This window comes from Oryctolagus cuniculus, chromosome 6 (genome assembly GCF_964237555.1).
Source record: "Oryctolagus cuniculus chromosome 6, mOryCun1.1, whole genome shotgun sequence".
NCBI lineage: Eukaryota > Metazoa > Chordata > Mammalia > Lagomorpha > Leporidae > Oryctolagus > Oryctolagus cuniculus.
This window is the reverse complement of record NC_091437.1, coordinates 33750627-33777975: the sequence shown is the minus strand read 5'-3', so window position 1 is coordinate 33777975 and position 27349 is coordinate 33750627. Positions and strand designations below refer to the sequence as shown.

Sequence of the window (27349 nt, the reverse complement as noted above, 5' to 3'; positions counted from 1 at the left end):
CAGCTATTCTGCTTCTAATACAGCTTACCAGCTAATACACCTGGGAAAGCAAGAGAAGATGGCCCAAGCATTTGGGATCCTGCCACCCAGTGGGAAACCAGGATGGAATTCAGGATCCTGGCTTCGGTGTGTTCCCGCCTCAAACATTGTGGCCATTTGCAAAGTAAACCAGCAGATAAAAGTGCTCTCTGTGTCTCTCCCACTCTGTCATTTTGTCTTTCAAATAGCTAAATCTTGGAACCAGTGTTGTGGCTTGTGACACTGACATCCCATTTCAGAGTGCTAGTTCAAGTCCTAGATGCTCTGCTTCCACTCCAGTTCCCTGCTAATGCACCTGGGATGGCAGTGGAAGATGGCCCACATGCTGGGCTCCTGTCACCCATGTGGAATACCCAGAGTTCCTGACTCTTGGCTTTGGCCTGGCCCAGCCCTGACCACTGTGGTCATTTGGGGAGTGAACCAGTAGATGAAAGATCTCCTTCACTCTCTGCCTTTCAAATAAATAAAATAAATCTTAAAGAAATAAATCAGAGGGAGGAGGGAGAGGGAGGGGAAGAGAGAGAGAAAGAGACAGAGAGAGAGACAGAGAGAGAAAGGAGCCAGCATTGTGGCACAGAGAGTTAAGCCACAACTTAGGACATCGGGAGTGCAGATATGAGTCTGAGCTCCTCCACTTCTGATTCAGCTCCCCACTAATGCGCCTGGAAGGCAGCAGAAGATGGCCCAAGTAACTGGGCCCTTGCCATCTGCATGGGAGATCATGCTGAAGTTCCTGGCTCCTTGCTTTGGCCTGGCCCACCAAGCGTGACCATTATGCCCATTTCGGGAGTAAATCAGTGTATGGCAGATTCTCTCTCTCTGTCTCAAATAAAATAAATAAATCTTTAAAAATAAAGAAAAAAGATATAATAGAAACTGTTAATAGTAAGTGCCTATGGGGAAAGAAAGAGTTTCTAGAGGTAGACGAGATTTTTCTTTTTCATTATAGTATACACTTTGACTCGTCGTTCATTTTGGTATGTGTGTTGGCCAAGGAAATAAAATAATTTATATTAAAAATATATATGGATATAAACAGATCAGTCATATATAATAAATGAAAGTTTTCTAAATGTATCCATAGGAGTCTTCAAAATGTTCATGAAGGATGTATATTACCAAAAAAACTATGTATGGATTTCAATTTATCTTTTAATTCCACATGCCATGACCTTTTTGAAGTCCTTGTGCATGTGAATGTGAATACAAAAGTATTCGTTAGCTAATATGAAATTAAACTGCCTTATACAGGAATGACCAGAATGGGGGAATTAGAGGTTCTTATCAGTAAAAACATAAATATTATAATGAACTACATAAATATTTTTAGAGATACAGAGACCTAAACTTTTAAACGTCTTACTTTAAGATTCCAAAGGGTTTCTGGCTAGAGAAGGAGTAATAACCATCTAATGCAGGCAATTCCATACCTCCCCTACTGAAATCATTATTTTTCAATTTAAAGACATAAATCCACAAGAAAAGAAAAAATGAAAGAACACCAAAGAACCAAACCAGGGCTGGGAAGCAGAAAAACTATTTGAAAGTCAATAAATTATGCTCAAAATTTAAAAACAAGAATAGTAAGCAGAAATGGAGAAAATACCAAAGAATCAACTAAAAGGGTTTAAAATTATGTCTCTACCAAAGGTAACATGGGGAAAACTCTCTCCTTGCCTTCACCTCACTCTGCTTCCAAAAACAAGAAAGGAAAGGAAAGCAATGCTTGATCCTAAAAGTCAATGAGGTAAAAAATCTGACTTTAAAAGTATTTAGGGGTGGCTGTTGTGGTTCAAGCAGGTTAAGGCGCTGCTTGGGATGCCTACATTCCATAACAGATTGCCGATTCAATTCCTGGCTCTTCCATTCCATTTCAGGTCCAGTTCTCTACTAATGCACCTGGGAAGCAAAGGATGATGGTTCAAATACTCGAGTTCCTGTCATCCGCTTGGGAGACCCAGATGGAATTCTTGGCTTCTGGCTTCAGCCTGGGTCAGCCCTGCATGTTGTGGCTTTTTTGGGCAGTGACCAGTGGATAGAAGATTTCTCTGATACTCTGCCTCTCAAATAAGTAAATAAATATTTAAAACTAATGTTTGGGGTCAGGTGCTGTGGCATAGTGGGTAAAGCTGCTGCCTGCAGTGCCAGTATCCCATATGGGCACCTGTTCGTATCTCAACTGCTCCACTTCCAACTGAACTCTCTGTTATGGCTTGGAAAAGCAGTAGAAGATGCCCCCAAGTCCTTGGGGCCCTGCACCCACGTGGGAAGACCTGGAGGAAGCTCCTGGCTCCTGGTTTCAGATCGGTACGGCCAACTGGGGAGTGAACCAGCGGATGGAACACCTCTCTGTCTCTCTCTCTGCCTCTCTCTCTGCCTCTTCTCTCTCTGTTGTAACTCTGATTTTCAAATAAATAAATATATCTTAAAAAATAAATAAAAAATAATGCTCGTTCATTGGAGGATATGAAAAACAGTGAAGTTTTTAGATTGTTTAGAAAAGTTTTTAGAAAAAAATTAAAAATTAATTTGACTTTTACCAAGATGAACTAATAATTTAATGTAGTTCTATTTCAAATTTATGTATAATCTTGTATCTCTACCTTTGTGTAACTTAATAATTCAGCCTGGAAATTTTCTCCTATGATTAGGCATTTTTTAAAAATGCACTGTTGAACTTTTAGGTGGTTCCCATCTTCACCATTAAGAGTCCTGCAATGATTATACTGGTAGCATACAAGCATACTTCCTTTAAGACAAACTGAGAATACTGTATACAAGGACAACTCTGAAGGACCCCAGAATTAGATCTCTACTCCTTTTTTTTTTTTTTTTTGGACAGGCAGAGTTAGACAGTAGGAGAGAGAGAGACAGAGAGAAAGGTCTTCCTTCCGTTGGTTCACCCCTAAAATGGACACCACGGTCGGCGCAGCACCGATCCGAAGCCAGGACCCAGGTGCTTCCTCCTGGTCTCCCATGCGGGTGCAGGGCCCAAGCACTTGGGCCATCCTCCACTGCCTTCCCTGGCCACAGCAGAGAGCTGGACTGGAAGAGAAGCAACCAGGACAGAATCCAGCGCCCCAACCGGGACTAGAACCCGGTGTGCCAGCGCTGCTAGGCGGAGGATTAGCCTAGTGAGCCGCGGCGCCGGCCAGATTATCTACTTTCTATGACTGGAACTTTCTGCAGAGTCAAATGTATGAAACTCCTGCTTTACATAATCCAATACTAACTAACTAGAGCTGTTGCTGAGTCTAAGTGCCAACTTAATTAGCAAGATGTTAGTTAATTTTATACCCTCAACTTCAGAAGACAACACAAACAATTGTGCAGCTTTCAAAAGCACCCTGCATCTGTGTAGTGCTCCTCCACTTAGCATCTTTACTCCTCAAAGAAGTCACATAGAACTATTTTCCCAGGGCAGATGTTGTAGTACAATGGTTTGGCCCCTACTTAGTTTGAGTCCCAGCTATTCCAATTCTGATCTAGATCCCTGCTAATGTGCCTGGGAAAACAGTGTAGGGTGGCCCAACTGCTTGGCCCCTTCAGCTCAGGTGGGAGTCCAAGATGGATTTTCTGGCATCTGGCTTTGACCTGGCCCAGTGCTGGCTGTTGCAGGAATTTGGGAAGTTAACCAGTGAATGGAAGCTCTGTTTTTCCCTCTCCTCTGTCACTCTGCCATTCAAATGAATAAATAAATCTTCCAACTGCAGGTTCACTCCCAAATGCTTTCAACAGCTGGGGCTGGGTCAGGCAGAAGCCAGGAGCCAGGAACTCCAGCCAGTCTCCAATGTGGGTGGCAAGGGCACAGGTTCATCACCCACTGCCTTCGCAGGAACAAATAAATAAATAAATAAATCAGGGGAGAAAAAAAGGAAATAACTGCTTAATGGAACCAGCATGGGAACCATACTCCTTGGTTAGATTAGCAGAGTCCTAAAAAGAGTTAGATAACAATGTGAATAATAAGAATAACTATAAAGTCTAATTACAAAAGGAAGTTTTTACAATTTTTAAAAAAAAAAAGCTATTCTCCCACTTTACTGGATAGGAAAATGAGAGTCACAGCAGCGAAAGTAGTAGTGAACTGGCCACAATGTAAATGATTCAAATTTGGATACTCTTTGTTAACTGTCTGCCATTCTCTAAGTTAGGATGAAAGATCAATGAGCATCAAACTAGTAACATCTGAAGTGAAACCTTGCTCTTAATTTCTTCTTTTACCATCTTTAAACGTGTAATAAGGCTGAAAACATTTTCTCTCAAAAAAAAATTGAGAATAGGGAACTTGGTTGGTTTAGTTCTATAACCTGTTAATCATCTGATCCTGTTTAGATTTTAAGACTTGGTTTTCACACAGGATTTCATATGCAAGGAGGCTCAACTGTGTTTCACATTTACATTTAAGATGAAATGAAAGGATGTATGAAAATGTTCTGGCATAAGTATCGCTCAGCATTTATTGATTGAATTAATGAGTGGCTATAAAGAAAGAATATACTAGGTATATATCTAAAATCATAGATATTTGCATGCAGCAAATTACTACTTGCATATTGCCTAAAAGTAATGATGAGCACTGTACATAGATCCTAAGTAAACATATCTGTTATCCTAATACACTCTGAATTGTGCCTCTCCATCTAGGATATTTTTTACTTACTGACTATATATACGTGGTAACCATGTAGCAATCCTAAAACAAAAATCAAATGTAGTTTTGGAACAACCTGCAGTACCAATCCATTTATGTGAAATATTATGGAATTACAAAGCAAAAATTGCTTCTTGATCTTCAAATACATTAGTAAGAATTTGCTAATATCCAGGTTTTTACAACTAACTTTTCTAATATATAAAACATTTGATATTTATACAGATTACACCAGAAAAATACTGAACATGGTGTTCCTAGAATTAACATTTGCTGCTTTAAAAACTTACTGAGAAATGAAGTAGTTCATCTTTCTCCTCTTCAGTGAATCCCCCAACTGTTAGTGCTTTGGGGCGATGGTCCACCACCATGTGATTTAGTGAGCCCCTTCCTCTGCCACCACGGCCTCGGCCTCTTCCTCGACCTTGAGTGGACATGGTCTTTCCTCGACCCACAGGTAAAATACCTAATCTTGCAGCCTGAATTAGCAAACAAAAGGTAGAATGCAACATACATTCTTAGACTAAGCCTTGGAAAATAGAGAAAGAGAAAACTATATTTGAGATGCTAAATATGATGGGTCAGTAACTCTTTAAATCTTACCTCAACCTGTAACTGACTGAGTTTTTTCCGTAATTCTGTTGTATCTTCACCTGAGGACAGCCTCTTATGCAGGTCCAGTTCAGTATCTAGTAACTCTTTCTGGGCCTTTGGAAAGATCAGTAGTAAAAAAGGTATTTTTAGAAAACTTCTAAGACCTTATTCAAAACATAATAATTATATGAATACATACTTCTCTTTTGGGAAAATGAGAGTGAGAGGATGCAACTGATATGGCTACTTTAAGGAAAGTAAATTCATAGATAAAACATTGCAAATGTAAAGAATATATCACTGAAAAACAATAAGCAATAATACTGTACAAAATAACTTAAAATCAGATCTGGCAAAATAGTCACTTCAGAGAAGGCAGATAAGAGCAATCTTCACAAAATAAATTATACAGTGCAATATTATTAATTGCTCAAAGGTAACAGTTTTGTAATTACTCTTAGACTGGATAGCCACTATTTTTGCTATTTTTTTTTTAAAGATTTTTTATTTTTATTCATTTGAAATGTAGAGTTACAGACAGAGGGAAGCAGAGACAGAGATAAAAGTCTTCCATCTGCTATTTTACTCCCTAAATAGCCACAACAGCAGGAGCTGAGCAGATTTGAAGCCAGGAGCTGCTTCTGGGTTTCCCACGTGGGTGCAAGGGCCTGGGCACTTGGGCTACCTCCTATTACTTTCCCAGGCCATAACAAAGAACTGAATAGGAAGAGAAGCTGCCAGAACAGGAACTATTGCCCATACGGAATGCTGGCACCACAGGCAGAGACTAAGCCCACTACACCACAGTGCTGGCCCCTAGCCACTCTTTTGGATAAAACACAAATTATTTATCAGTTTTCAGGGGGCATATCTGTCAAAGGTTTTGTTCCCTTCCTATGTACTCTTTTTACTTTTTTTTTTTTTTTTTTTTTGATTTATTTATTTATTTGAGAGGCAGAGTTACAGAGAGGAAGGGACATAGAGAGAGGTCTTCCATCTACTGGTTTACTCTCTAACTGACTGCAATTGTCAGAGCTGGGCTCATCTGAAGCCAGGAGCCAGAAGCTTCTTCTGGGTCTCCCACGTGGGTGCAAGGGCCTGAGCATTTGTGCCATCTTCTACTGCCTTCCAAGACACATGATCAGGGAGCTGGATTGGAAGTAGAGGACCCAGGACTCAAACTGGCACCCTTATAGGAAGCTGGTGCCACAGGAGGCCTAACCTACTATGCCACAGTGCCAGACTCTCCTTTTACTTTTTAATTGTGCAAATTCTTTCTATAATTGGGGAACATTTAAATAAAAACATTACATTGTATTTTTAAAAAGTAATTTTAACTCAAACACTTTATATTTCTACACTCAAAGAACCATAACTGCAAATGTTATATCACACTGTACATAACAATTTGCATTCTATATATCGGACAAATTTATTCCCAGTTCTCTAAAGGGTTAAAATGATCTTAATGGGGCTGGCATTGTGGTACAGCTAGTAAAGCTGCCACCTGTGATGCCAATATCCATATGGGTGCTGGTTTATGTCTTCACTGCTCCACCTCTGATCCAGCTCCCTGCTAATGGCCTGGGAAAAGCAGCAAAAGATGGCCCAAGTCCTTAGACCCTGCCACTTACATGGGAAAACCTGAATGATGTGCCTGTCTCCTGGCTTCAGCCTAGCCCAGCCCTAGCCATTGAGGACATTTGGGGCATGTACCAGCAAGTGGAAGATTTCTCTGTCTCTTCCTCTCTCTCTCTCCAACTCTTTTAAATAAATAAAACAGAAATCCTTAAAAAAAAAAGAAAGAAAGAAAGAAATTAACTAAATCTACAACAGAGTGGTAGTAACAATGGAACCACTGAGAACCACTGAGTAAGGTAAGTATTCTCTCAGAGAAAGGAAACACTTGGAAATTAATAAAACCAGATTTAAATGGATCTAGAACTTCTTCTTATTCTCTTTTATAGCATGACACATTTTTACCCATATTAAAGCCCCTGATAACCTGATTATTAAAATGATAGTTTTGCTACAATAGTACATTATTAAAAATTGCTGAAATAGGAAACGTTTCTTTCCTGCCCTTCACTTTAGCAGTTTCATCTTCAGGACAGAAGACCAAAACTTCGATTAAAAAACAGATCTGGCCAGCGCCGAGGCTCACTTGGCTAATCCTCCGCCTGCGGTGCCAGCACCCTGGGTTCTAGTCCGTCCCGGTTGGGGCGCCGGATTCTATCCCAGTTGCTCCTCTTCCAGTCCAGCTCTTTGCTATGGCCCGCGAAGGCAGCGGAGGATGGCCCAAGTGCTTGGGTCCTGCACCCACATGGGAGACCAAGAGGAAGCACCTGACTCCTGGCTTCGGATAGGTGCAGTGCGCCGGCTGCAGTGTGCCGACCGTGGTGTCCATTTCGGGGGTGAACCAACGGAAGGAAGACCTTTCTCTCTGTCTCTCTCTCTCACTAACTCTGCCTGTCAAAAACAAAACAAAACAAAACAAAAAACACATCTTTGGGGCTAGTGCTGTGGTTTAGCAGGTGAGGCTGCCGCCTGCAGTGCTGGCATCCCATATGGGCGCCGGTTCAAGACCCGGCTGCTCCACTTCCAATCCAGCTCTCTGCTATGGCCTGGGAAGGCAACGGAAGATGGCCCAAGGCCTTGGGCCCCTGCACCCTCTTGAGAGATCCGGAAGAAACTCCTGGCTCTTGGCTTTGGATCAGTGCAGCTCCAGCTGTTGCAGCCAATTGGAGAGTAAACCAATGGATGAAGACCTCTCTCTCTCTCTGTCTCTTCTTCTCTCTGTGTAACTCTGACTTTCAAATCAATAAATAAATCTTTAAAAAAAAAAAACCCACATCTTTGTTCAAACAATATTATCAACTCTTGATCACAAAGACAGCCAATACCATCTAATGAAAGAGTAAAAAAAAAAAACCTGTCTTATAACTGCTTGACTATCAAGCTACCAGGCAATTTGCTACCTCAGAGTTCTGCTATAAGGGCTGGTATTGTGGCATAGTGGATTAAGCCACTTTCTGTGACACTGGCATGCCATGGGAGACCTGAAAGGAGTCCCAGGCTCCTGGCTTTGACCTGACCCAACCCAGCCCTGGCTGTTGTGGCCTTCTGGGGAGTAAATCAGCAGATAGAAGATCTTTCTTTCTCACCCTCTCTCTCTCTCTCTCTGTAACTCTTAACTTTCAAATAAACAAATGTCTTTACAAAAAAAAGAGAGATAGACTTAGTTCTACTGTACTTTCAATATTTTCAAACTGCCAAGCTCATGGCAGCATGTTCAATTAAAAAAATGCAAATACATACCTCTGTTTTTGTCTTCACTTTAGATGGTGCAGAAACTGCAGAAGATGTCTTTAATTCATCTTTTAGTTGTGAGATCTTTTCTCCAAGCTCTTTCAAAGTCTTCATTATATTTGCTCTTTCTTCTGGCTTCATGTTTTTGTTTTTTTCTAACTTGGATATTAGCATCTACCAAAAAAAAAAAAAAGAAAAGCAGAAAAAAAGGTAAAATTATCCTTAGCAAACATTAATATAATAAGACTTAAAAACTTTACTTTTACGGGTATCTTTGTAAAATCAACCCTCTACATTAATTCCAGTATGCAAACAATGAGCTCTCATCTTACCTTCTGGCATTCTATCTGTTTTTCTAACACTTCTTGCCTCTTTTTCCTCATATCTTGTTGTAGCTTCATTGCTTCCTGCATAAATAAAAAAAGAAGAAATCAGTAACGGAAAACAAAATCTGCCAATGATACGTAACCTTACTATATCCTTAACTCACTTCTTCTGGGTCTTTATCTAAGACAGAATTTTCCTACTAATCAAAAAATAGCTGAAACCAGGGACAAAACCTTAACATTTCCAATGTAACAAGAGTTTACATTTATAACTATAGTTAAAAATATTTAAAATATTAAATAAAAAAAAGAAAAAGAAAAGGCTGGCGGTGCGGCTCACTAGGCTAATCCTCTGCCTGCAGCACCAGTACTCCGGGTTCTAATCCCAGTTGGGGCACTGGATTCTGTCCCGGTCGCTCCGCTTCCAGTCCGGCTCTCTGCTGTTGCCCAGGAAGGCAGTGGAGGATAGCCCAGTTCCTTGGGCCCTGCACCCGCATGGGAGACCAGTAGGAAGCACCTGGCTCCTGGCTTCAGATTGGTGCAGCGCGCCGCAGCCACTTGGGGGGTGAACCAATGGAAAAAGGAAGACCTTTCTCTCTGTCTCTCTCTCTCTCACTATCTAACTCTGCCTGTTAAAAATTTAATTAATTAATTTAAAAAAATAAAAATATTTAAAATATTGGCTACTAATAGCTGTATCTATAAAGTTAGTTGATTTGAATGATCTCAATGTCTTTATGAAGAAAAACAAGAGCAGCATGCATTTGAAAATGCAATAAGACATATCCTTATTTTTGAAGTTTAAAATGTAAAATGTAAGGGTAGGTGTCTGACACAATAACACAATAGTTAAGATGCTACTTGGGATACCCACATCCCATATCAGAGTACCTGGGTTCAAGTTCTGCTAATGTAGACTTTGGAAAGGTGCATTTATTGGCTCAAGTACTTGGGTCCCTGCCACCCACATGGATGATCTGGACTGAGTCCCCTGCTCCCCACTTCAGCATAGCTCCAGCTATTGTAGCCATTTGAGTAGTGAACCAGCAGATGGGAGCTCGCTCACTCGCTCTCTCTGCCTCTCCCTGACTCTCAAGTAAGTAAAATCAATAAATAAAAGTTAGGGGCTGGCATTTTGATATAATAAGTAAAGCTGTCAATGGCGATGTCAGCATCCCATATGGGCATGGGTTTGAGTCCCTGCTGCTCAAATTCTGATGCAGCTGTCTTTTAACGGCCTGGGAAAAGCAGCAGGAGATGGTCCAAGTGCCTGGGCCCCTGACATCCACATGGGACACACAGAAGAAACTCCTGGCTCCTGGTTTCAGCCTGCACAGCCCTGGCCATTGTGGCCATTTAGGGAGTGAACCAGTGGATGAGAAGATCAATTGAACTAAACTCTTTCAAACAAATAAATAAATGTTTAAAGAAGTAAAAATTAGGGGCCGGTGCTATGGCATAGCAGGTAAAGCTGCCACCTGCAGTGCTGGCATCCCCTATGGGTGCGATTCAAGTCCCAGCTGCTCCACTTCCAATCCAGCTCTCTGCTATGGCCTAGGAAAGCAATAGAAGATGGCCCAAGTCCTTGGGCCCTGCACCCATGTGGGAAGACCCAGAGGAAGCTCCTGGCTCCAGATTGGCTCAGCTTCAGCTGTTGTGGTCAATTGGGGAGTGAATCAGTGGTTGGAAGACCTCTGTCTCTACCTGTAACTCTTTCAAGTAAATAAATAAATCTTTAAAAATTAAAAAAAAAAAAAAAGAAATAAAAATTGAGGTCAGTGCTGTGGCATACCGGGTAAAGCCATCATGTGTGGCACTGGCATCCCATGTGGGTGCCAATTCAAGTCCTGGCTGCTCTACTTCCGATCCTGCTCCTTGCTAATGCACCTAGGAAAGCAGCAGAAGACAGCCCAATTACTTGGGCCCCTGCACTCACATGGGAAACCTGGAGGAAGTTCCCAGCTCCTGGCTTTGGATCAGCCCAGCTCCGACCATTACAGCCATGTGAGGAGTGAACCAACAGATGGAAGATCTCACTCACACTCTCTCTGCAATTCTACCTTTCACATTAATATTTTTTTGAAAAAAGTAAAAATTTAAAATTGTAACTGTTAGAAGTGATCAAAATCTGCGGCTCTTTGCCAGAAATATTTGCCTCCCAAGCTCCTATTAAATTTCTAACTACACTGAGATATAACATATACTTATTTTATTGAAAAAGCTTATGGAAACTTAAATATAAGATAAAAATGAAACTTTTAACTTAATTATATGAATAACTGCATGAAAAGTCATAATTTTGTCGCTCCCCGTCTTCATGGGGGAACGACACTAAACCCTGCCTAGGCTTCATATCCGAGTCACGGCACCATTATGTCGCTCCCCCTCTTCGTGGAGGAGCAACACAGGACCCTGCGCTGTTCTTTCGTCTGCTCGGCCCTCCCCGGGTTTGCTGCTGGTTCTTCCCGGGTTGGCTACTATCCCTTCCACCTCCGTGGAAGGGCAGTTCCCCCTGGCCGCATTCCCCACTTCCGCAGGGGAGCGGCATACCACCGGCCGGTTCTCTCGGGGGCTGCACGGGTTCCCTTAGATGTTCCCCATAGATGTTCCTGGTGCATGCCGTCTCTCTCCTCCTTTATAGTCCTCCTCCGCCAATCCCAACTCGGCTGAGTACGCTGCTCTCCAATCAGGAGCAAGTCCTACAGTTAATTGGTTGAACTGGAGGCAGCTGTGTGGAAGCTGTTTACTTCTCTCCCAACGCCACATTGTGGGAGAGCAGATGCATAGAATAAGTCTTAATTCGAGTAACTTAGTCTAGTCCGGATTGCTCCCCACAGATCCCCCTTTCTTTTTATTTTTTAGCGTTGATACGCGCCTGTCTTCGGTGTCCCGCGGCACACACTCTGCTCTCCTTGCTAGAGTTGCCACAGGCTCTTACAAGTCCTATCAATCAGGCAAACCGAATCCGGGTCCTCTCTTCGCCATTGTGAGGAGGTTTTTAGGCGCTGATGCGTGCCTGTGTTCGGTGCCCTGCAGCGCATGCTCTGGTCGAGCCTGCAGGGGCTTACAAGCTCTATCAGGCAAACCGAATCCAAGCCTTCTCATTGCCTTATTGTGGGGGAGACTTATTAGTGTTGGTTCGTGCCTATCTTCGGTGACCTGCAGCTCATACTCTGGTCGAGCTGCTTGCTGGCGCTTACCGCCTTAAATCAGGCAGACCGAATCCAAGCTTAATATTGTTGTATTGTGGGGAAGCCTTACTGATGTTAATTCGTGCCTGTCTTCGGTGACCTGCGGCGCATAAGCTGCTAGCTGCCCGCAGGTGCTCATCGCCTCACTTGATTAGGCAGACCGAATCCAAGCTCTCACATTGCAGTGTTGTAGGGAGGCCTTTTTATTTCTCTATTTCTCTATCTCCGGGCATTTCTGTTTCTCCCATTTTACTTCTATCTTCCAGCATTCCTATTTTTCTCACTTTACTTCTAAACTTCTGTTTCTCTTATCCCTGCGGCTTTCCGGCACCTCGCCCCGCCGGCGGGTTCCCGGCTCTGCGCCGCTTCAGCCCGCGCGCCTCTCTCATCTGCGCAGCTTCCCGGCTTTGCGCGGCTCGGCTTCGCGCGCTCCGCGGTCTCCACGCTTAACCCTTTCGCGTCTGAACCACGGCCTACGCCAGCCCCGTTCCCTATCTATTCACGCCCCGTGCTCTCTCTGCACGCGGCGGCTTCCGCGAGTAACACAGCGTAGCTTACGTGTCCGCCACTAGCATTCAATCTAAGTTCCCCGGGCTAGCCTGGCGAATTCAACCCAGCGTACGTCTCCGCCCCACGGTTTGGCTTCCCGTCCTTTGCTCCCCGGGCTAATCAGACGGATCCCAACCAGGCTCACGTTTCAGCTTCTAGTTTCAACTTTTCGCCCCCTATTCCCGGGCTAACTTGAGAATCCCAAAGTGGCTTTCGTCTCCGCCTTGGCCTGCCCCCCACGGCTTCAATTTCCCTAACATTTTTCTCTACCCGGTATGTTTCCCCAAGCTTTCCTCCAACGATATTCCTCCCTCATTTCTCCTGGCCTCTCCCCACAGTCCGCGTCCGAGTCTGTTTGTTCTAGCGTTCACTTTCACTTTCGACCTTAGAGATTTCTCCCAGCTTCCCCCCGTAGTCCGTATCTGAGTCTATGCCTAGGCTTTCAATAGCTTCTTCCGGCTCCTTTTTCGTCCGGCTTTTCCCTAGGCTGTTTGCTAGTCTCTCTCTCCGATATTTTCCCAATTCTTCCCGTTTCTTCCCTCCTAAGTTTGCTATCCGTCCTAGGTTTCCTATCCGAGCTAGGTTTCCTATCCGAGTCACGGCACCATTATGTCGCTCCCCCTCTTCGTGGAGGAGCAACACAGGACCCTGCGCTGTTCTTTCGTCTGCTCGGCCCTCCCCGGGTTTGCTGCTGGTTCTTCCCGGGTTGGCTACTATCCCTTCCACCTCCGTGGAAGGGCAGTTCCCCCTGGCCGCATTCCCCACTTCCGCAGGGGAGCGGCATACCACCGGCCGGTTCTCTCGGGGGCTGCACGGGTTCCCTTAGATGTTCCCCATAGATGTTCCTGGTGCATGCCGTCTCTCTCCTCCTTTATAGTCCTCCTCCGCCAATCCCAACTCGGCTGAGTACGCTGCTCTCCAATCAGGAGCAAGTCCTACAGTTAATTGGTTGAACTGGAGGCAGCTGTGTGGAAGCTGTTTACTTCTCTCCCAACGCCACATTGTGGGAGAGCAGATGCATAGAATAAGTCTTAATTCGAGTAACTTAGTCTAGTCCGGATTGCTCCCCACAAATTTGCTAAAATTATCTAATTTATAATACCTTTCCAAAAAGGAACTTAAAAAAAAATACATACTGAAATACAAGTCTCTCCCTTTCCTGGAGAAAAAACTTAATGGGAAAAATTTTATTCCTTGTGTTTGATGTGGCCACTGAAAGGCAATTGTGAAATACTTTTTGTTTGTTCATCTTTTTTTTTCCAACTGTACATTAAAAAGAGAAGGTTAATAAGCATTTAGATGTAGTTCTACAATAACATGAACGGATGAAGGTGTTAACACCACCACTTACAAATTTAATGTGTCCTAGGCCGGTGCCGCTCACTAGGCTAATCCTCTGCCTTGCGGCGCTGGCACACCAGGTTCTAGTCCTGGTCGGGGCACCGGATTCTGTCCCGGTTGCCCCTCTTCCAGGCCAGCTCTCTCCTGTGGCCAGGGAGTGCAGTGGAGGATGGCCCAAGTCCTTGGGCCCTGCACCCCATGGGAGACCAGGATAAGTACCTGGCTCCTGCTATCGGATCAGCGCGGTGCGCTGGCCACAGCACACCGGCTGCGGCGGCCATTGGAGGGTGAACCAACGGCAAAAGGAAGACCTTTTTCTCTCTGTCTCTCTTTCTCACTGTCCACTCTGCCTGTCAAAAAAAAAAAAAAAAGTAATGTGTCCTTTCCTCTGTAAGGCAAAAAAAATCAAGACTGTTACCTGTTTTTTTTTAAGCACTTCTTGAACATCATGAGATTTAGACCCTGAACAAAGTTTGGAAGGTGTCTTCAAGTTTGAAGAACTATAAAGCGTTTTTGGGTGGCCTGGCGTTGAAAATATCTACAAAGGAAAAAAACAAATATAAATAAATTAAATCTCAAAAATGCTTTAGAAAAATTCCATGCATTTCTATTCTTTTAAGGATTTAAATTGTTTTTACCTTTAAAAATTCATTTATAAAATGTAGTTCTTTATATATAAACTCCATTGTTGCTCAAAAGACATCAAAGAAAAAAAGTTTTCAGTAGTAATGGTTTGTTTCTGAATGCAATTTCATATTTTTCTTCCCTTTATTTTTTAATTGTTTATTTTCATCTATTTGAAACATAGAAAGGCAGGAGGAGAGAAAAAGAAAGAGAGAGGGGATAGCACTGTGGCGCAGTGGGTTAAAGCCTTGGCCTGGGGTGCCGGCATCCCATATGGGTACCGGTTCTAGTCCTGGCTGCTCCTCTTCCAATCCAGCTCTCTGCTATGCCCTGGGAAAGCAGTAGAAGATGGCCCAAGTCCTTGGGCCCCTGTACCCACATGGAGACCTGGAGGTAGCTCCTGGCTCCTGGCTTCGGATTGGCACAGCTCCAGCCATTGAGGCCATCTTGGGAGTGAACCAGCAGATGGAAGACCACTCTCTGTCTCTACCTCTCTCTGTAACTCTTTCAAATAAATGAAATAAATCTTAAAAAAAAAAAAAAAAAAAAAAAGAAAGAAAGAAAAAGAGAAAGAGAGAGATCTTCCACATGATGGCTCAGTCCCTAAATACCTGCAAGAGCAACCAGAGCTGGGCCAGGCAAAAGCCAGGAACCTGGAACTCTATCCAAGTTCCCACATGGGTGGAAGAAGCCCAAGAACTTGAATCATTATCTGCTGCCTCCCGAGATCAATTACCAAGAAGCTGGATTGGAAGCAGAGTAGCTGGGATTCAGAACCAGCCCTCTAATATGAGATGTGGAGTTGTAAGCAGCAACTTTAAATCTGCAGCACCACAATTTCTAGGGTCGCTTTTATTTTATAATTACATTCAGTATTTAATGGTTCCAAGCCAAATCTACCAAATAATCAATAGTCAAAGTCAGCTTGCTTCTTTTACACTAGTCATAACTACTTGATCTGAACTGCTATGAATTACCTTCTTGTTCATTCTACTGTAACCAAATACTAATATGCACTGACTACTCTTACTTTCTAAACCAACAGTGGTCAACTACATTCCCTTCCATTTTGCTTTTTTAACTTAATACATCCTGTTAACCACTCCACTGTATATATAAAAATATTCCTTATTCCTTTGTGGATGTACTACATTTTAAGTAACCAGTCCCCTCCTAAAAGGCATTTGAGCTGTTTCCAGTGTTTTGCAGTTACAAACTATCTACAATTACTAACCTTGCATATACATCTTTTCATATTTTGGCTACTGCATCTTACCTGAATTTTTAAAGGGAACACTACTACTTCTTTGAATACATATATACTTCTGCCAGACACTGCCAAACTTCCTTTGACAGGGGTTGTATCATTTAGCATTTCCATCAATACCTAAATCTCAGATGCATTTGATATTTACTCTAGTTTATGATGTAATAAAAAATAATTTTATCTTTTCCATATGGCTATCCAGTTAGCCCAAGAGCATTTATCAAAAAGTGTGCATTTTCCCTGCTGATCTGATACTTAAACTCCCCACTTGCAACTGAGTCTACTTTTAGCTTTTCTATTCTGTTCCACTGGTCTACTCATGTGCCAACATCAAACTGTTTCAGTTACAGGGATTTATAGTATTTTTTTGGGCTATCCTCCAATATTATTTTTCTTTTTCAGGATTTTCCTGGTCTCCATTTGTAATAATCACCATGCTAGAAAGTCACTGCACAGATATATTCCTAAAAGCAAAAGAAATTACTTAGAAGTTATTCCAGGGCTGGTGCTATGGCACAGCAGGTTAACGCCCTGGCCTGAAGCACCGGTATCCCATGTGGGTGCCGATTCGAGACCTGGCTGCTCCACTTCCTGTCCAGCTCTCTGCTGTGGCCTAGGAAAGCAGTAGATTGCCCAAGTCTTTGGGCCCTGGCACCCATGTGGGAGACCCGGAGGAAGCTCCTGGCTCCTGACTTCGGATCGGCACAACTCTGGCCGTTGCGTCCAACTGGGGAGTGAACCATTGGATGGAAGACCTCTCTCTCTCTCTCTCTGCCTCTCCTCTCTCTGTGTAACTCTTTTAAGTAAAATAAATAAATATATTTTTAAAAAAAAGCTATTCCAAAGTTTGGCTTTTTATTATCACAGAATTTGCTTCACCAGGTTCTTAAAGAGGAAAAACTATTAAAGACATTTAATAAATGACTTATTAATAAAAAAGCTACCTATTAATATATAGCAAGAAATGTTCAACTCCCACTAAGCTTTGAACAAAAACATAAATTTGACTAGCAAATTTCTAAAGGAAGTTAGGAGGATGTATCTGCCACACTTAGGTCAAATGTCATATTCCTCTTTCCTGAGCAAATTATATATATCACAAATCTAGATGATAATTTGTTAATTTCTCTGTGCCACTGAATAGCTCTTAAATATATCTGAGGTTCACAGAATGCATACCTGGCAATCCTCTCCAGCACCACCAGACTGATTCAACAAGTGTGACGCATCACTCTGGTTACCACTTCCATGTCCAAGACGATGTTTAACAGGAACTTTGTTAAGAACATATGCACCTGGTGTCTGTGGTTTATTCATCATCTGCTTATACAAAATAAACATATATGTGGTAAAAGTTTCAAAACATGCCTTGGAAGGATGCAAATTTAGGACAGTGATTACCCTAGGGAAGAATATAAGAAAATAAGAATGGGAGGGAGCTTCAATTATCTTTAAGGTTTTATTTTTTTAAGTGGTGAGCACACAAATGATAATATTACCCACACTTTCTGGATGTTTAAAATATGCCAAAACAAAATGCATGCAGACAGGCATGTAAAATTTGCTAATGTTACCACTAGTACGTGATGCTTTGAAGATTTTGGGGGTTTTCACTGACCGTAGCTTAATACACCTAACAGTGTGAAATGATACCCTTCACAGCATAATGCAATTCTGGGCTGTATTAATAGAACATGGTCTAATGAACACACATGTAATGTTATCATTTTTTATACTATTTAACCAACCTCTAGAAAAAAGTATTCACCAAACTGAAATGGGATAAAAAGTCAATGAAAGTTTAGATGGAAATGAACATGATGATGGATGGAGATGAGACTATATACTGTTAAGGAATATTTCTTTTAAAAAAATCTAAGTGCACTGAATCTAAACATGAGAATATGAAGATCATTATTGTCAATATCCAAATAGCTCTAAGGGGCAGTTGTATGTTCTCCCAGGCACTATTTTAGAGAATAGGAATACAAAGAATATAATGGTAATATAACGGTCAAAATCCCAATTTTCCTGGAACTTCTCCTGTTTTAAAAGACATATAATTTTTCTAAATGGGAGAAAAATATGACAAATAGATGGATACTAGGAGACTGATTCTAACAAAAAATAAAGAACTAGTTCTACATTCAGAGCTGTTTGTTGGTGCATCGATTACTATACTTTAGTGGGCTAAGAATCACTTAAAGAGTGCTTCTTAAACATGTACATTTATGGGCCCTAGAATTAGAGATATACTCTATAGTATATAAATATACTCTATAGTACATTTATGAGTTCTATAATTACAGATATACTTTATAGGTCTGGTGCTATAGATGAGGCACAGAAACTTACACCCAGGTAAGTGTTCTGGTATAAAACAGTACTTCTTCCAGAGTACATAACACTTCAGAATACCTAAGAATCACCTGGAAAGTTTGTTAAAATACAGATTCCTGGGCACACACATAGGGATTCCAATTCATGAGAACTGGGTGAGGCCCAAGAGTTTGCATTTCTAATAAGGTCCTAGAAGATCACATGCTGCTGGTCTACATTCAAATTACGAGTAGATCTGATTATGAGTAGTGGAAGTGAAGCAGGCCTTGTAGTGCAGGGGATTAAGCTGCCGCTCTGGATGACTGCGTTCTGTATCAGAGTGTCTGGGATCAAGTCCTGCCTCTGCTTCCAATCCAGCTTCCTGCTAATGTGCCTGGGAGACAGCAGATGATGGTCCAAGTACTTGGGTTCCTGCTACCCACATAGGAGACTAGATGGAGTTCCCAGCTCCTGGCTCTGGTCCCCAGCTACTGTGGAGTGGCATTTGTGGACTGAACCACCAGATGGAAGGTATCTTTCTTTCTTACCATGTGTTGTATGTATGTGTGCACACACGTCTATATCCCTCTCACATCATTGTCTCTTTCAAAAAATTAAATGCTCAAAAATAATCAAACAGGAGAAAACCCAAAGTCCATAATTTGAGAAACAAGGATCTTAAGGAGGACCAATGGAATTTTAATTCCCAGTGCTCTGGATTACCTTCTGGATACCTCCATGTACCGTTGAGGGAGGAGACTGGGTCACCAGCACCTGCTGTGAATGAAGATGCTGTGGCACGTGATGATGCTGCTGTGAAAGGTGACTAAGTGCCTGCTGCTGTTGCAGGAGCAGCTGTGAGGGGGACTGGAGTGCTGGTTGCTCATTATTTTCCCTATGCCACAGGACTCGAATGAATCGGTTGTTTAGAACTGCTTCTGTGCTAGAAATAGCTTTTCTGGCCTCCTCATTAGTAAGATATTGGATGAGGGCTGCTTCCGGATCACCCTTAAATGCAACCTTTAAGAAAATAATAGAAACAACATAAATTCACAACACAGAACAATGAAATAAACTGTGGTTGAGTACTATGGATGGGACTTATGTATCCCCAAAATTCACATGTTGAAGCCTTAACCTATAACAGAGACAGCTTTTAGGAGGTAATTAAAGTTAAACAGAACTGGTGATCTTATGAGAAGAGGAAGGAATTTCTTTATATCTCTTTGCTATGCAAAGACAATAGAAGTCAGAAGGCTGCAAGCCAAGAAAAGAGCCCTCACAAAGCACCTTGATCTTGGACTTTCCACCCTACAAAACTGTGAGATAATAACTGATGTTGTTTAAGCCACACTCAGTCCATCAGTCTATGGTATTTTTTTAAAAGATTTATTTATCTGAAAGGCAGAGTTACAGAGAGACAGAAGCAGAGGCAGAGGCAGGGGCAGAGAGGTAGGAATCTTCCACCTGCTGGTTCACTCCCCAGATGGCTGCAACAGCCAGAGCTGGGCTGATTCAAAGCCAGGAGCCAGGAGCTTCCTCTGGGTCTCCCATGTTGGTACAGAGGCCAAGGTCTTGGTCCATTTTCTACAGCTCTCCCAAGACACAACAGAGAGCTGGATGGGAAGTGGAGCAGCCAAGACTGGAATCCATATGGGATTCTGGCACTGCAGGTGGTGACTTTACCGGCTGTAACACAGCACTGGCTCCAGTATATGGTATTTTTTATGGCAACCCAAGAAGACTAATACATTTACCTACATTAATGCATCTAAATTTTTCTAAGGGCCAGTGTTGAACAACAATGGGTTAAGAGGCCAAGTACAATGCCAGCACACATTTTGGACTGCCATATTGGAGATTTGGGGAGTGAACCACTGCAGATATTAAGAATTCTCTATCTCTGTCTCTGGTTCTGTCACTCTACTTTTCAAATAAATATAAATTTTTTAGAAGTATATGGAGGCCGGCGCCATGGCGCCAGCACACCAGGTTCTAGTCCTGGTCAGGGCACCGGATTCTGTCCCGGCTGCCCCTCTTCCAGGCCAGCTCTCTGCTGTGACCCGGGAGTGCAGTGGAGGATGGCCCAAGTCCTTGGGCCCTGCACCCCATGAGACCAGGATAAGTACCTGGCTCCTGCCATTGGATCAGCGTGGTGCGCCGGCCGCGGCGGCCATTGGAGGGTGAACCAATGGCAAAGGAAGACCTTTCTCTCTGTTTCTCTCTCTCACTGTCCACTCTGCCTGTCCAAAAAAAAAAAAAAAAAAAAAAAGTATGTGGAAAATGGAATTCAAAGGACTTTGTTTTTGACAGATGAGTTCTAGGCTTCTGGCTTCAGCCTGGTTCAGCCTTGGCTGTTGTGGCCATTTGGGGAGTGAACCAGCCAATGGAGATATCACTCTCTCCATCTCTCTGTCACTCTGCCTTTCAAATAAAAAAATTAAAAATACACTAACATTCAAATTTAAACTAGCCTTCAAGCACCATCAAGTAGAAAATAAAATCCAACCATGAATTCGATAACTAACAAATAGACAGCAAAATACAAAAATTTCAATTTGAGAGGCCGGCACTGTGGCGCAGCAGATTAATGCCTCGACCTGAAGCACCGGTATCCCACATGGGCACCAGTTGAAGACCTGGCTGTTCCACTTACAATCCACCTCTCTGCTATGGCCTGGGAAAGCAGTAGAAGATGGCCCAAGTCCTTGGGCCCCTGCACCCACATGGGAGACCTGGAAGAAGCTCCTGGCTCCTGGCTTCGAATCAGCACAGCTCCAGCCGTTGCGGCCAATTGGGGAGTGAACCAATGGACGGAAGACCTTTCTCTCTCTGCCCCCCCTCCCCTCTCTCTGTGTAACTCTGACTTTCAAATACATAAATAAATCTTAAAAAAAAAAAAAAAAACCAGAAACTCCAAAACTCTAAAATTCTCAAGATCAGAACCAGTCATTCAGTAGCCAGTGTTACAATGTCAGAAATAACCAAAAATCTCAACAATATAGTTAGAATATTAATACAAATTTAAAAAAATAGCTGAGGCTGGTACTGTGTACAGTGGGCTGTCACCTGTGATGCCAACATCCAGTATTATAATGCCAGTCTGAGTGCTAATCCAAGTCCTGCCTACTCCACTTCCTGCCAGTATATCAGGGAAGGTTCATCTAGTTGGGCCCCGCCACCCATGTGGGACACCAAGATTTAGTCCTTGGCTCCTGGCCTCAGTCCAGCCAAGACCTGCAGTTGCAGCCAACTGGGTAGTGAACCAGCAGATCAAGGATATCTCTCTTTCAGTTGCTCAGCCTTTCAAATAACTTTTTTAAGGTCATTTGTTCAAAGATAGAACTATCATCAAAAATTTTAACTAGGCCATTGTCTTCCAGAAAGGGCTGCAGAAAAGAACCAAACGAATTTACAAGAATAAATTCAGCATAATAATTCCATGATAAAGCTGTGTGTGTGTGCTTGTGTGTATAGTGGCATTCCAAACACTTAGCAGAAATGATGAGAATAACCACTGACAAAGTGAGCTGTTCAGAATTCTTTCCAAGATACATAAAATGCATGGATTTTGTCTCTGATGGTACCACATTTACCTGTATATTAACAATAGTTCCAAATCTGCTGAAATGTTCATTGAGCTTGGTAATGTTGTTCAATTCCTGAGGGATTTTCTTCACTTCTAATTTGGTGTTCGTATACTGATTCTTTCGTAAGAATCCTGGTTTACTCTGATTATTATTCCCTTGCCTAAAAGAACATTAACAGATTTTGGTTAATTCTCCCATTTCGTGCCTAGCCAAGCAATACATTAGCAAGTAAGTTTATATATATTAAAAAATGCCTTTGGTAGCCTCTAGCATTCTTCAGCAATTACTGAGCAACTCTCACATCATCATTATTACACAACAATAGAACAAGTAAAAAGAAAGAAAGAAAAGTGGACAGCAAAAGATTACAAAAAGAAGCTTAATTAACATTAAAAATCATATGCCAAAAAAATTTACCACAATTATAAACATGACTAAAATTAAATCAAGGCTAAGGCATTAATTTTCAGTGGTGTGTTTTTCAACCTCTGTAAAAATACAGAATTTTTTTTCTTTTTCTATTTATTTCAACTGCCTCAATCTTTTTAAATAATTAGGCACAGAAATTGATAGGCACCAATTACAAACATCTACTATGAATATTCTGCTAAAGTTTCAACTTTTAGGAATTCTAAAGATGTCCCCTAAAACCCTAACTTTAAGACTTCGAAAAGAATCACTCATTAAATGACACTTTTAATTTTTCAAATTTACTAATGCAGACAAAACAATAAAAACACCAATTAGATATTAGAAATTAGCAAGTTATCTTACTTTCCCAGCCAAGGTTTCTTCGTAAGTGGCCCTTCTAAACCACTTATTGCTCTTTTCCGGCTATCTGGTTCAAGAACTACTCTGGTTATGTTGCTATTAATTGAAACAGGAACTGGTGGTTCAGTCTGGATGACAATGTTAGCAGCTGTTGAAAACAAAAATTCACATATTGAGTTTTTGGAGAATCTCAAATGATTACATATGTAATGTAAAAGCTAAAAATACTGTGAATAGCACTCAACTACTACTGTTTCCTTTTTCTCCTCTTAAGAGAATAGAAATCAAAGTTTAAAAACTTGAAGACAACCACAATGTAGTAACGTTTTTAATGTTTATTTTTATTTATTTTCATCTACTCTGAAAAACACTGCGAGAGAGAGAGAGAACTTTCATCTGATGTTCACTCCCTAAATGCCAGCAATAGCCACGGCTGGACCAGGCTGGAGTCAGGAACCTGGAACTATACCCAGCTCTCTCACATGATCAGCAGTGGCCCAGACACTTGGGCCATCACCTATTGCCTCCCAGGACACCAGGAGAAAGCAGGATCAGAAGCAGATTGGCCAAGACTGGACCAAGCACCCATATGGCATGCAGGCAGCCAAGCAGCAGTTTAACCTGCAGCAACATAGTGCTCATCTACTCAATGTGTTATTATTAATAATATTATAATAGATATAAAAAATTATTAGTGAAAAGTTGTTAGATGGTGCCAAAATACGACTTCATAGATTATTCACAATTCAGAGAGATAACAAATATCACCTCAGACAAACAAACTTAGCACCATCAACAGAAGGGTTTTATTTGCCTTCTGAGGCAATTCAACAAAATGTTCACTGCATCTTAAGGACTGAAAATTAATATGGAATAATTATTTTCTCATGTGTATGAGTGATATTGTAGAGGACCTTTATTCTTAGATGTAAGCTAAAACACTTACAAGTGTGACAGTACCTTTCAAGTTGTTCAAGAAAAAAAAAATGTCAGAGGGGCCTGCGCTGTGGCATAGCATGTTAAAGCCCTGGCCTGAAGCACTGGCATCCTATATGGGTGCCAGTTCAAGACCCGGCTGCTCCTCTTCTGATCCAGCTCTCTGCTATGGCCTGGGATAGCAGTGGAAGATGGCCCAAGTCCTTGGGCCCTTGCACCCACATGGGAGAGACCTGGAAGAAGCTCCTGGCTCCAGATCGGCGCAGCTCTGGCTGTTGCGGCTATCTGGGGAATGAACCAGCGGATGGAAGACCTCTGTCTCTACCTCTCTCTGTAACTCTTCCTTTAAAATAAATAAAATAAATATTTTTTTAAAAAAAGGAAAAAAAAGAGAGGTGAAAGTATGCATGTCAGTATTCATGCCCAGGAGTGACAAAAATGTAACTGGTATATCTAAGCAAAGGCATTCATGTATTCACTATATTTCTTTTACTTTTTTATAGTTTTTAAAATTTCCAAACTGAAAAGTTGGAAAGTCCAAAGTCAATACTGTAAACTAGCATATTTCTCTCACCATGATTAAGACACAAGTGTTAGAATAAATTAACCTTGGAATAGGTTACCCAAAGGTGGGAAGAGGTATGTTGAACAAAGAGGTAAATAACAACACAAAACTATACCTGTTATACCCTGAGTATTTGCCTTAAAATTCAGCAACTGCTCCAAGCAGAGGGTAACATGTGTTACTGGACACTGGGGTAGGGATGTGGGTAACATACTACTTGTGACCATCATAAAAATAAGGATAAAGGCCAGCGCCGCGGCTCACTAGGCTAATCCTCCACCTTGCGGCGCCGGCACACCGGGTTCTAGTCCCGATCGGGGCGCCGGATTCTGTCCCAGTTGCCCCTCTTCCAGGCCAGCTCTCTGCTGTGGCCAGGGAGTACAGTGGAGGATGGCCCAAGTCCTTGGGCCCTGCACCCCTTGGGAGACCAGGAGAAGTACCTGGCTCCTGCCATCGGCTGTGGCAGCCATTGGAGGGTGAACCAATGGCAAAAGGAAGACCTTTCTCTCTGTCTCTCTCTCTCTCACTGTCCACTCTGCCTGTCAACATAAAAAACAAAAAAACAAAACAAACAAACAAAAAAAACCCATAATAATAAAAAAAGGATATAAACACAGATTCGCTTTACATGTATCTCTTCAGCAGCTAGCTATTTCACAGCTCAGCAACTGTACTATACCTTAAATATAAATTAGTGAATTAAATAAAAATGATACATGTCCTTGTAGGATTTGTCTTCAGAAGGCTAGTGGAGGAAATAGGGAATTATCAAATGATCAGTTCTAGGGTTGGTGCTGTGAGAGAGGGTGAAGCTGCGCCTGCAATGTTGGCATCCCACATCAGATTGCCAATTCAAGTCCTGGCTGCTCTGTGTCTGATTCAGCTCCCTGGGAAAGCAGCAGCAGATGGCTCAAGTCCATGGGCCCCTGTTACCCATGCTGGAGACAGATAGAGCTCCAGGCTCTAATCTTGGGCCAGGCCATTGTGGACATTTGGGGAATGAACTTGTGGATAGAAGCTCTCTTTCTGTCACTCTTTCAAATAAATAAAATAAATCTTAAAAAAAAAAAAAAAATCAGGGGCTGGTACTGTGGTGTAGCAGGTAAAGCTACCATCTGTGACACTGGCATCCCATAAGGGCGCTGGTGCACGTCCCAGCTGCTCCTCTTCTGATCCAGCTCTCTACTATAGCCTGGGAAAGCAGGAGAAGATGGCCCAAGTCCTTGGTCACCTGCACCCACGTGGGAGACACAGAAGAAGCTCCTGGCTCCTGGCTTTGGATCGGCGCAGCTCCAGCGGTTGCAGCCAATCAGGGAGTGAACCAGCGGATGGAAGACCTCTCTCTCTCTCTCTTTGTGCCTCTCCTTCTCTCTCTGTGTAACTCTTTCAAATAAAATAAATCTTTTAAAAAAATACAATTTGGAGACAGTAAAAAAAAAAAAAGTGAGATGATTACATAATACTCTTCAAAGAATTTTGAAAATTTCCTCAAGTAAGGACAAAAATGCAAACATAATAACTATGTCTAGTTGTTATAACACAGCAGCTCTGCCATTGCTTGGAATGCCTGCATCCCATAGCAGAGTGTCAATTTGAGTCCTGAATACTCTGTTTTGATCCAGCTCTCTGCTAATGTGCCTGGGAAACAGCAAATGATCATGGCTCAAGTACTGGAGTTACTAACACTCACATGGTAAACCGGATGGAGTTCTTTGGCTCCTTGCTTCAGCTTAGCCCAGCCCCAGCTGTTGCAGCCTTTTGGGGAATAAACTAGCAAATGATAGAACTCACAGATGGCAGATGTGTGTGTGTGTGTGTGTGTGTGTGTGTGAATGTGTGCTTGCATGTGCATCACTTCACCTTTCAAATAAATAAGCACATCTCCTACAAAAATAAATATATCCAACTACTGCATAAAACCTTGCATTAAAAAAAGTTCAATGCACTCTCACCTCTTGGATTTGCATCCATATCTCCAGATGTTAGGCCAATCAGGTTGGGGCGCTGTGTCTGTGTTCTTGAAAAGAACTGTCTGTACTGAGATCTACCAGAACTGGTAATACTAGGAGCTTCTGGGTTATAACCATCCGGCTCATATGTATCTGAGAGAAAACAAAGCAACAGAACAAGTAACAAATCAGAAAGAGGTTAAGCATTTTATCATTACTATACACAACTGCTAAAAACACCTATTTTCCAAAAAATACAGTTATATTGATCTGTATACATTTCTCTTTAATTTAGAGTATAGACACATCTTTTAGAAGAAAAATGCTACTGTTGTAAAACATACATAAACTTTATTCTTAACTGTTGATATATTTCCAGATTCATTCATCTAGTCATTTCTACCCTATATATTACATCAACTGATCCAAACTTCAAAGCTTATTTTAAAGACAAATTTTCATGTAGATGAATGCTATAATGTTAGGATTAATTCAATTTCCTTTATTACTCATCACATCTCACCAACTTCTATTTTTATTTATTTTTATTTTTTTATTTTTTGACAGGCAGAGTGGACAGTGAGAGAGACAGAGGGAAAGGTCTTCTTCCTTTGCCATTGGTTCACCCTCCCATGGCTGCCACGGCCGGCGTGCTGCGGCCAGCGCACCAGGCTGATCTGAAGCCAGGAGCCAGGTGCTTCTCCTGGTCTCCCATGGGGTGCAGGGCCCAAGCACTTGGGCCATCCTCCACTGCACTCCCTGGCCACAGCAGAGAGCTGGCCTGGAAGAGGAGCAACCAGGACAGAATCTGGCACCCCAACCGGGACTAGAACCCGGTGTGCCGGCGCCGCAGGCAGAGGATTAGCCTATTGAGCCGCGGTGCCGGCCATCACCAACTTCTAAAGAATTTGCAGAGGTTGGGGGGAAGGAGTCATTCTATTCATTTAGTTAACTGCACTTTAGACTGGAGAGATAACAGCTGGTTTCACACACAAAATATACTTCAAATACAACTAAATAAGATAAATTTGATATATACAAAAGTAGCAATTATCTTTACCACCATCCTTCATCATATATTTTGATGTTTCCTGTGCTTTCTTTACAACTAAAAATTTACTTTTTAGACTTCTAATGCTAAATAATTATGTTGTGGTTTTAAAAAATTATCGCCAGCAGTGTGGTCAAGTAGGTTAATACACTACCTGCAGTGCCTGCATCCCATACGGGCACTGTTTAGTGCCCTGGCTGCTCCTCTTCTGATCTGCTATGGCCTCGGAAGGGAGAAGACAGCCCAAGTCCTTGGGGCCCTGCACCCACAAGGG

General features: G+C 42.2%; 1 protein-coding gene across 8 annotated transcripts in view; it reads right to left on the bottom strand.

Annotated features, from left to right (window-relative positions):
- The window catches only part of RBM27 (RNA binding motif protein 27), a 107888-nt gene that overhangs the window by 10704 nt on the left and 69835 nt on the right, over window positions 1-27349 (bottom strand). For all 8 annotated transcript variants that reach the window (XM_008255173.4, XM_008255175.4, XM_008255174.4 and 5 more), the window contains 10 exons: window positions 26028-26177; window positions 22578-22722; window positions 21810-21963; window positions 18937-19233; window positions 17074-17214; window positions 14422-14541; window positions 8929-9003; window positions 8606-8770; window positions 5297-5401; window positions 4984-5172 (listed from right to left, as the gene is read on the bottom strand). In XM_008255173.4, the coding sequence (XP_008253395.2) occupies window positions 4984-5172; window positions 5297-5401; window positions 8606-8770; window positions 8929-9003; window positions 14422-14541; window positions 17074-17214; window positions 18937-19233; window positions 21810-21963; window positions 22578-22722; window positions 26028-26177 (1541 nt within the window). The remainder of the gene's footprint in view (window positions 1-4983; window positions 5173-5296; window positions 5402-8605; window positions 8771-8928; window positions 9004-14421; window positions 14542-17073; window positions 17215-18936; window positions 19234-21809; window positions 21964-22577; window positions 22723-26027; window positions 26178-27349) is intronic.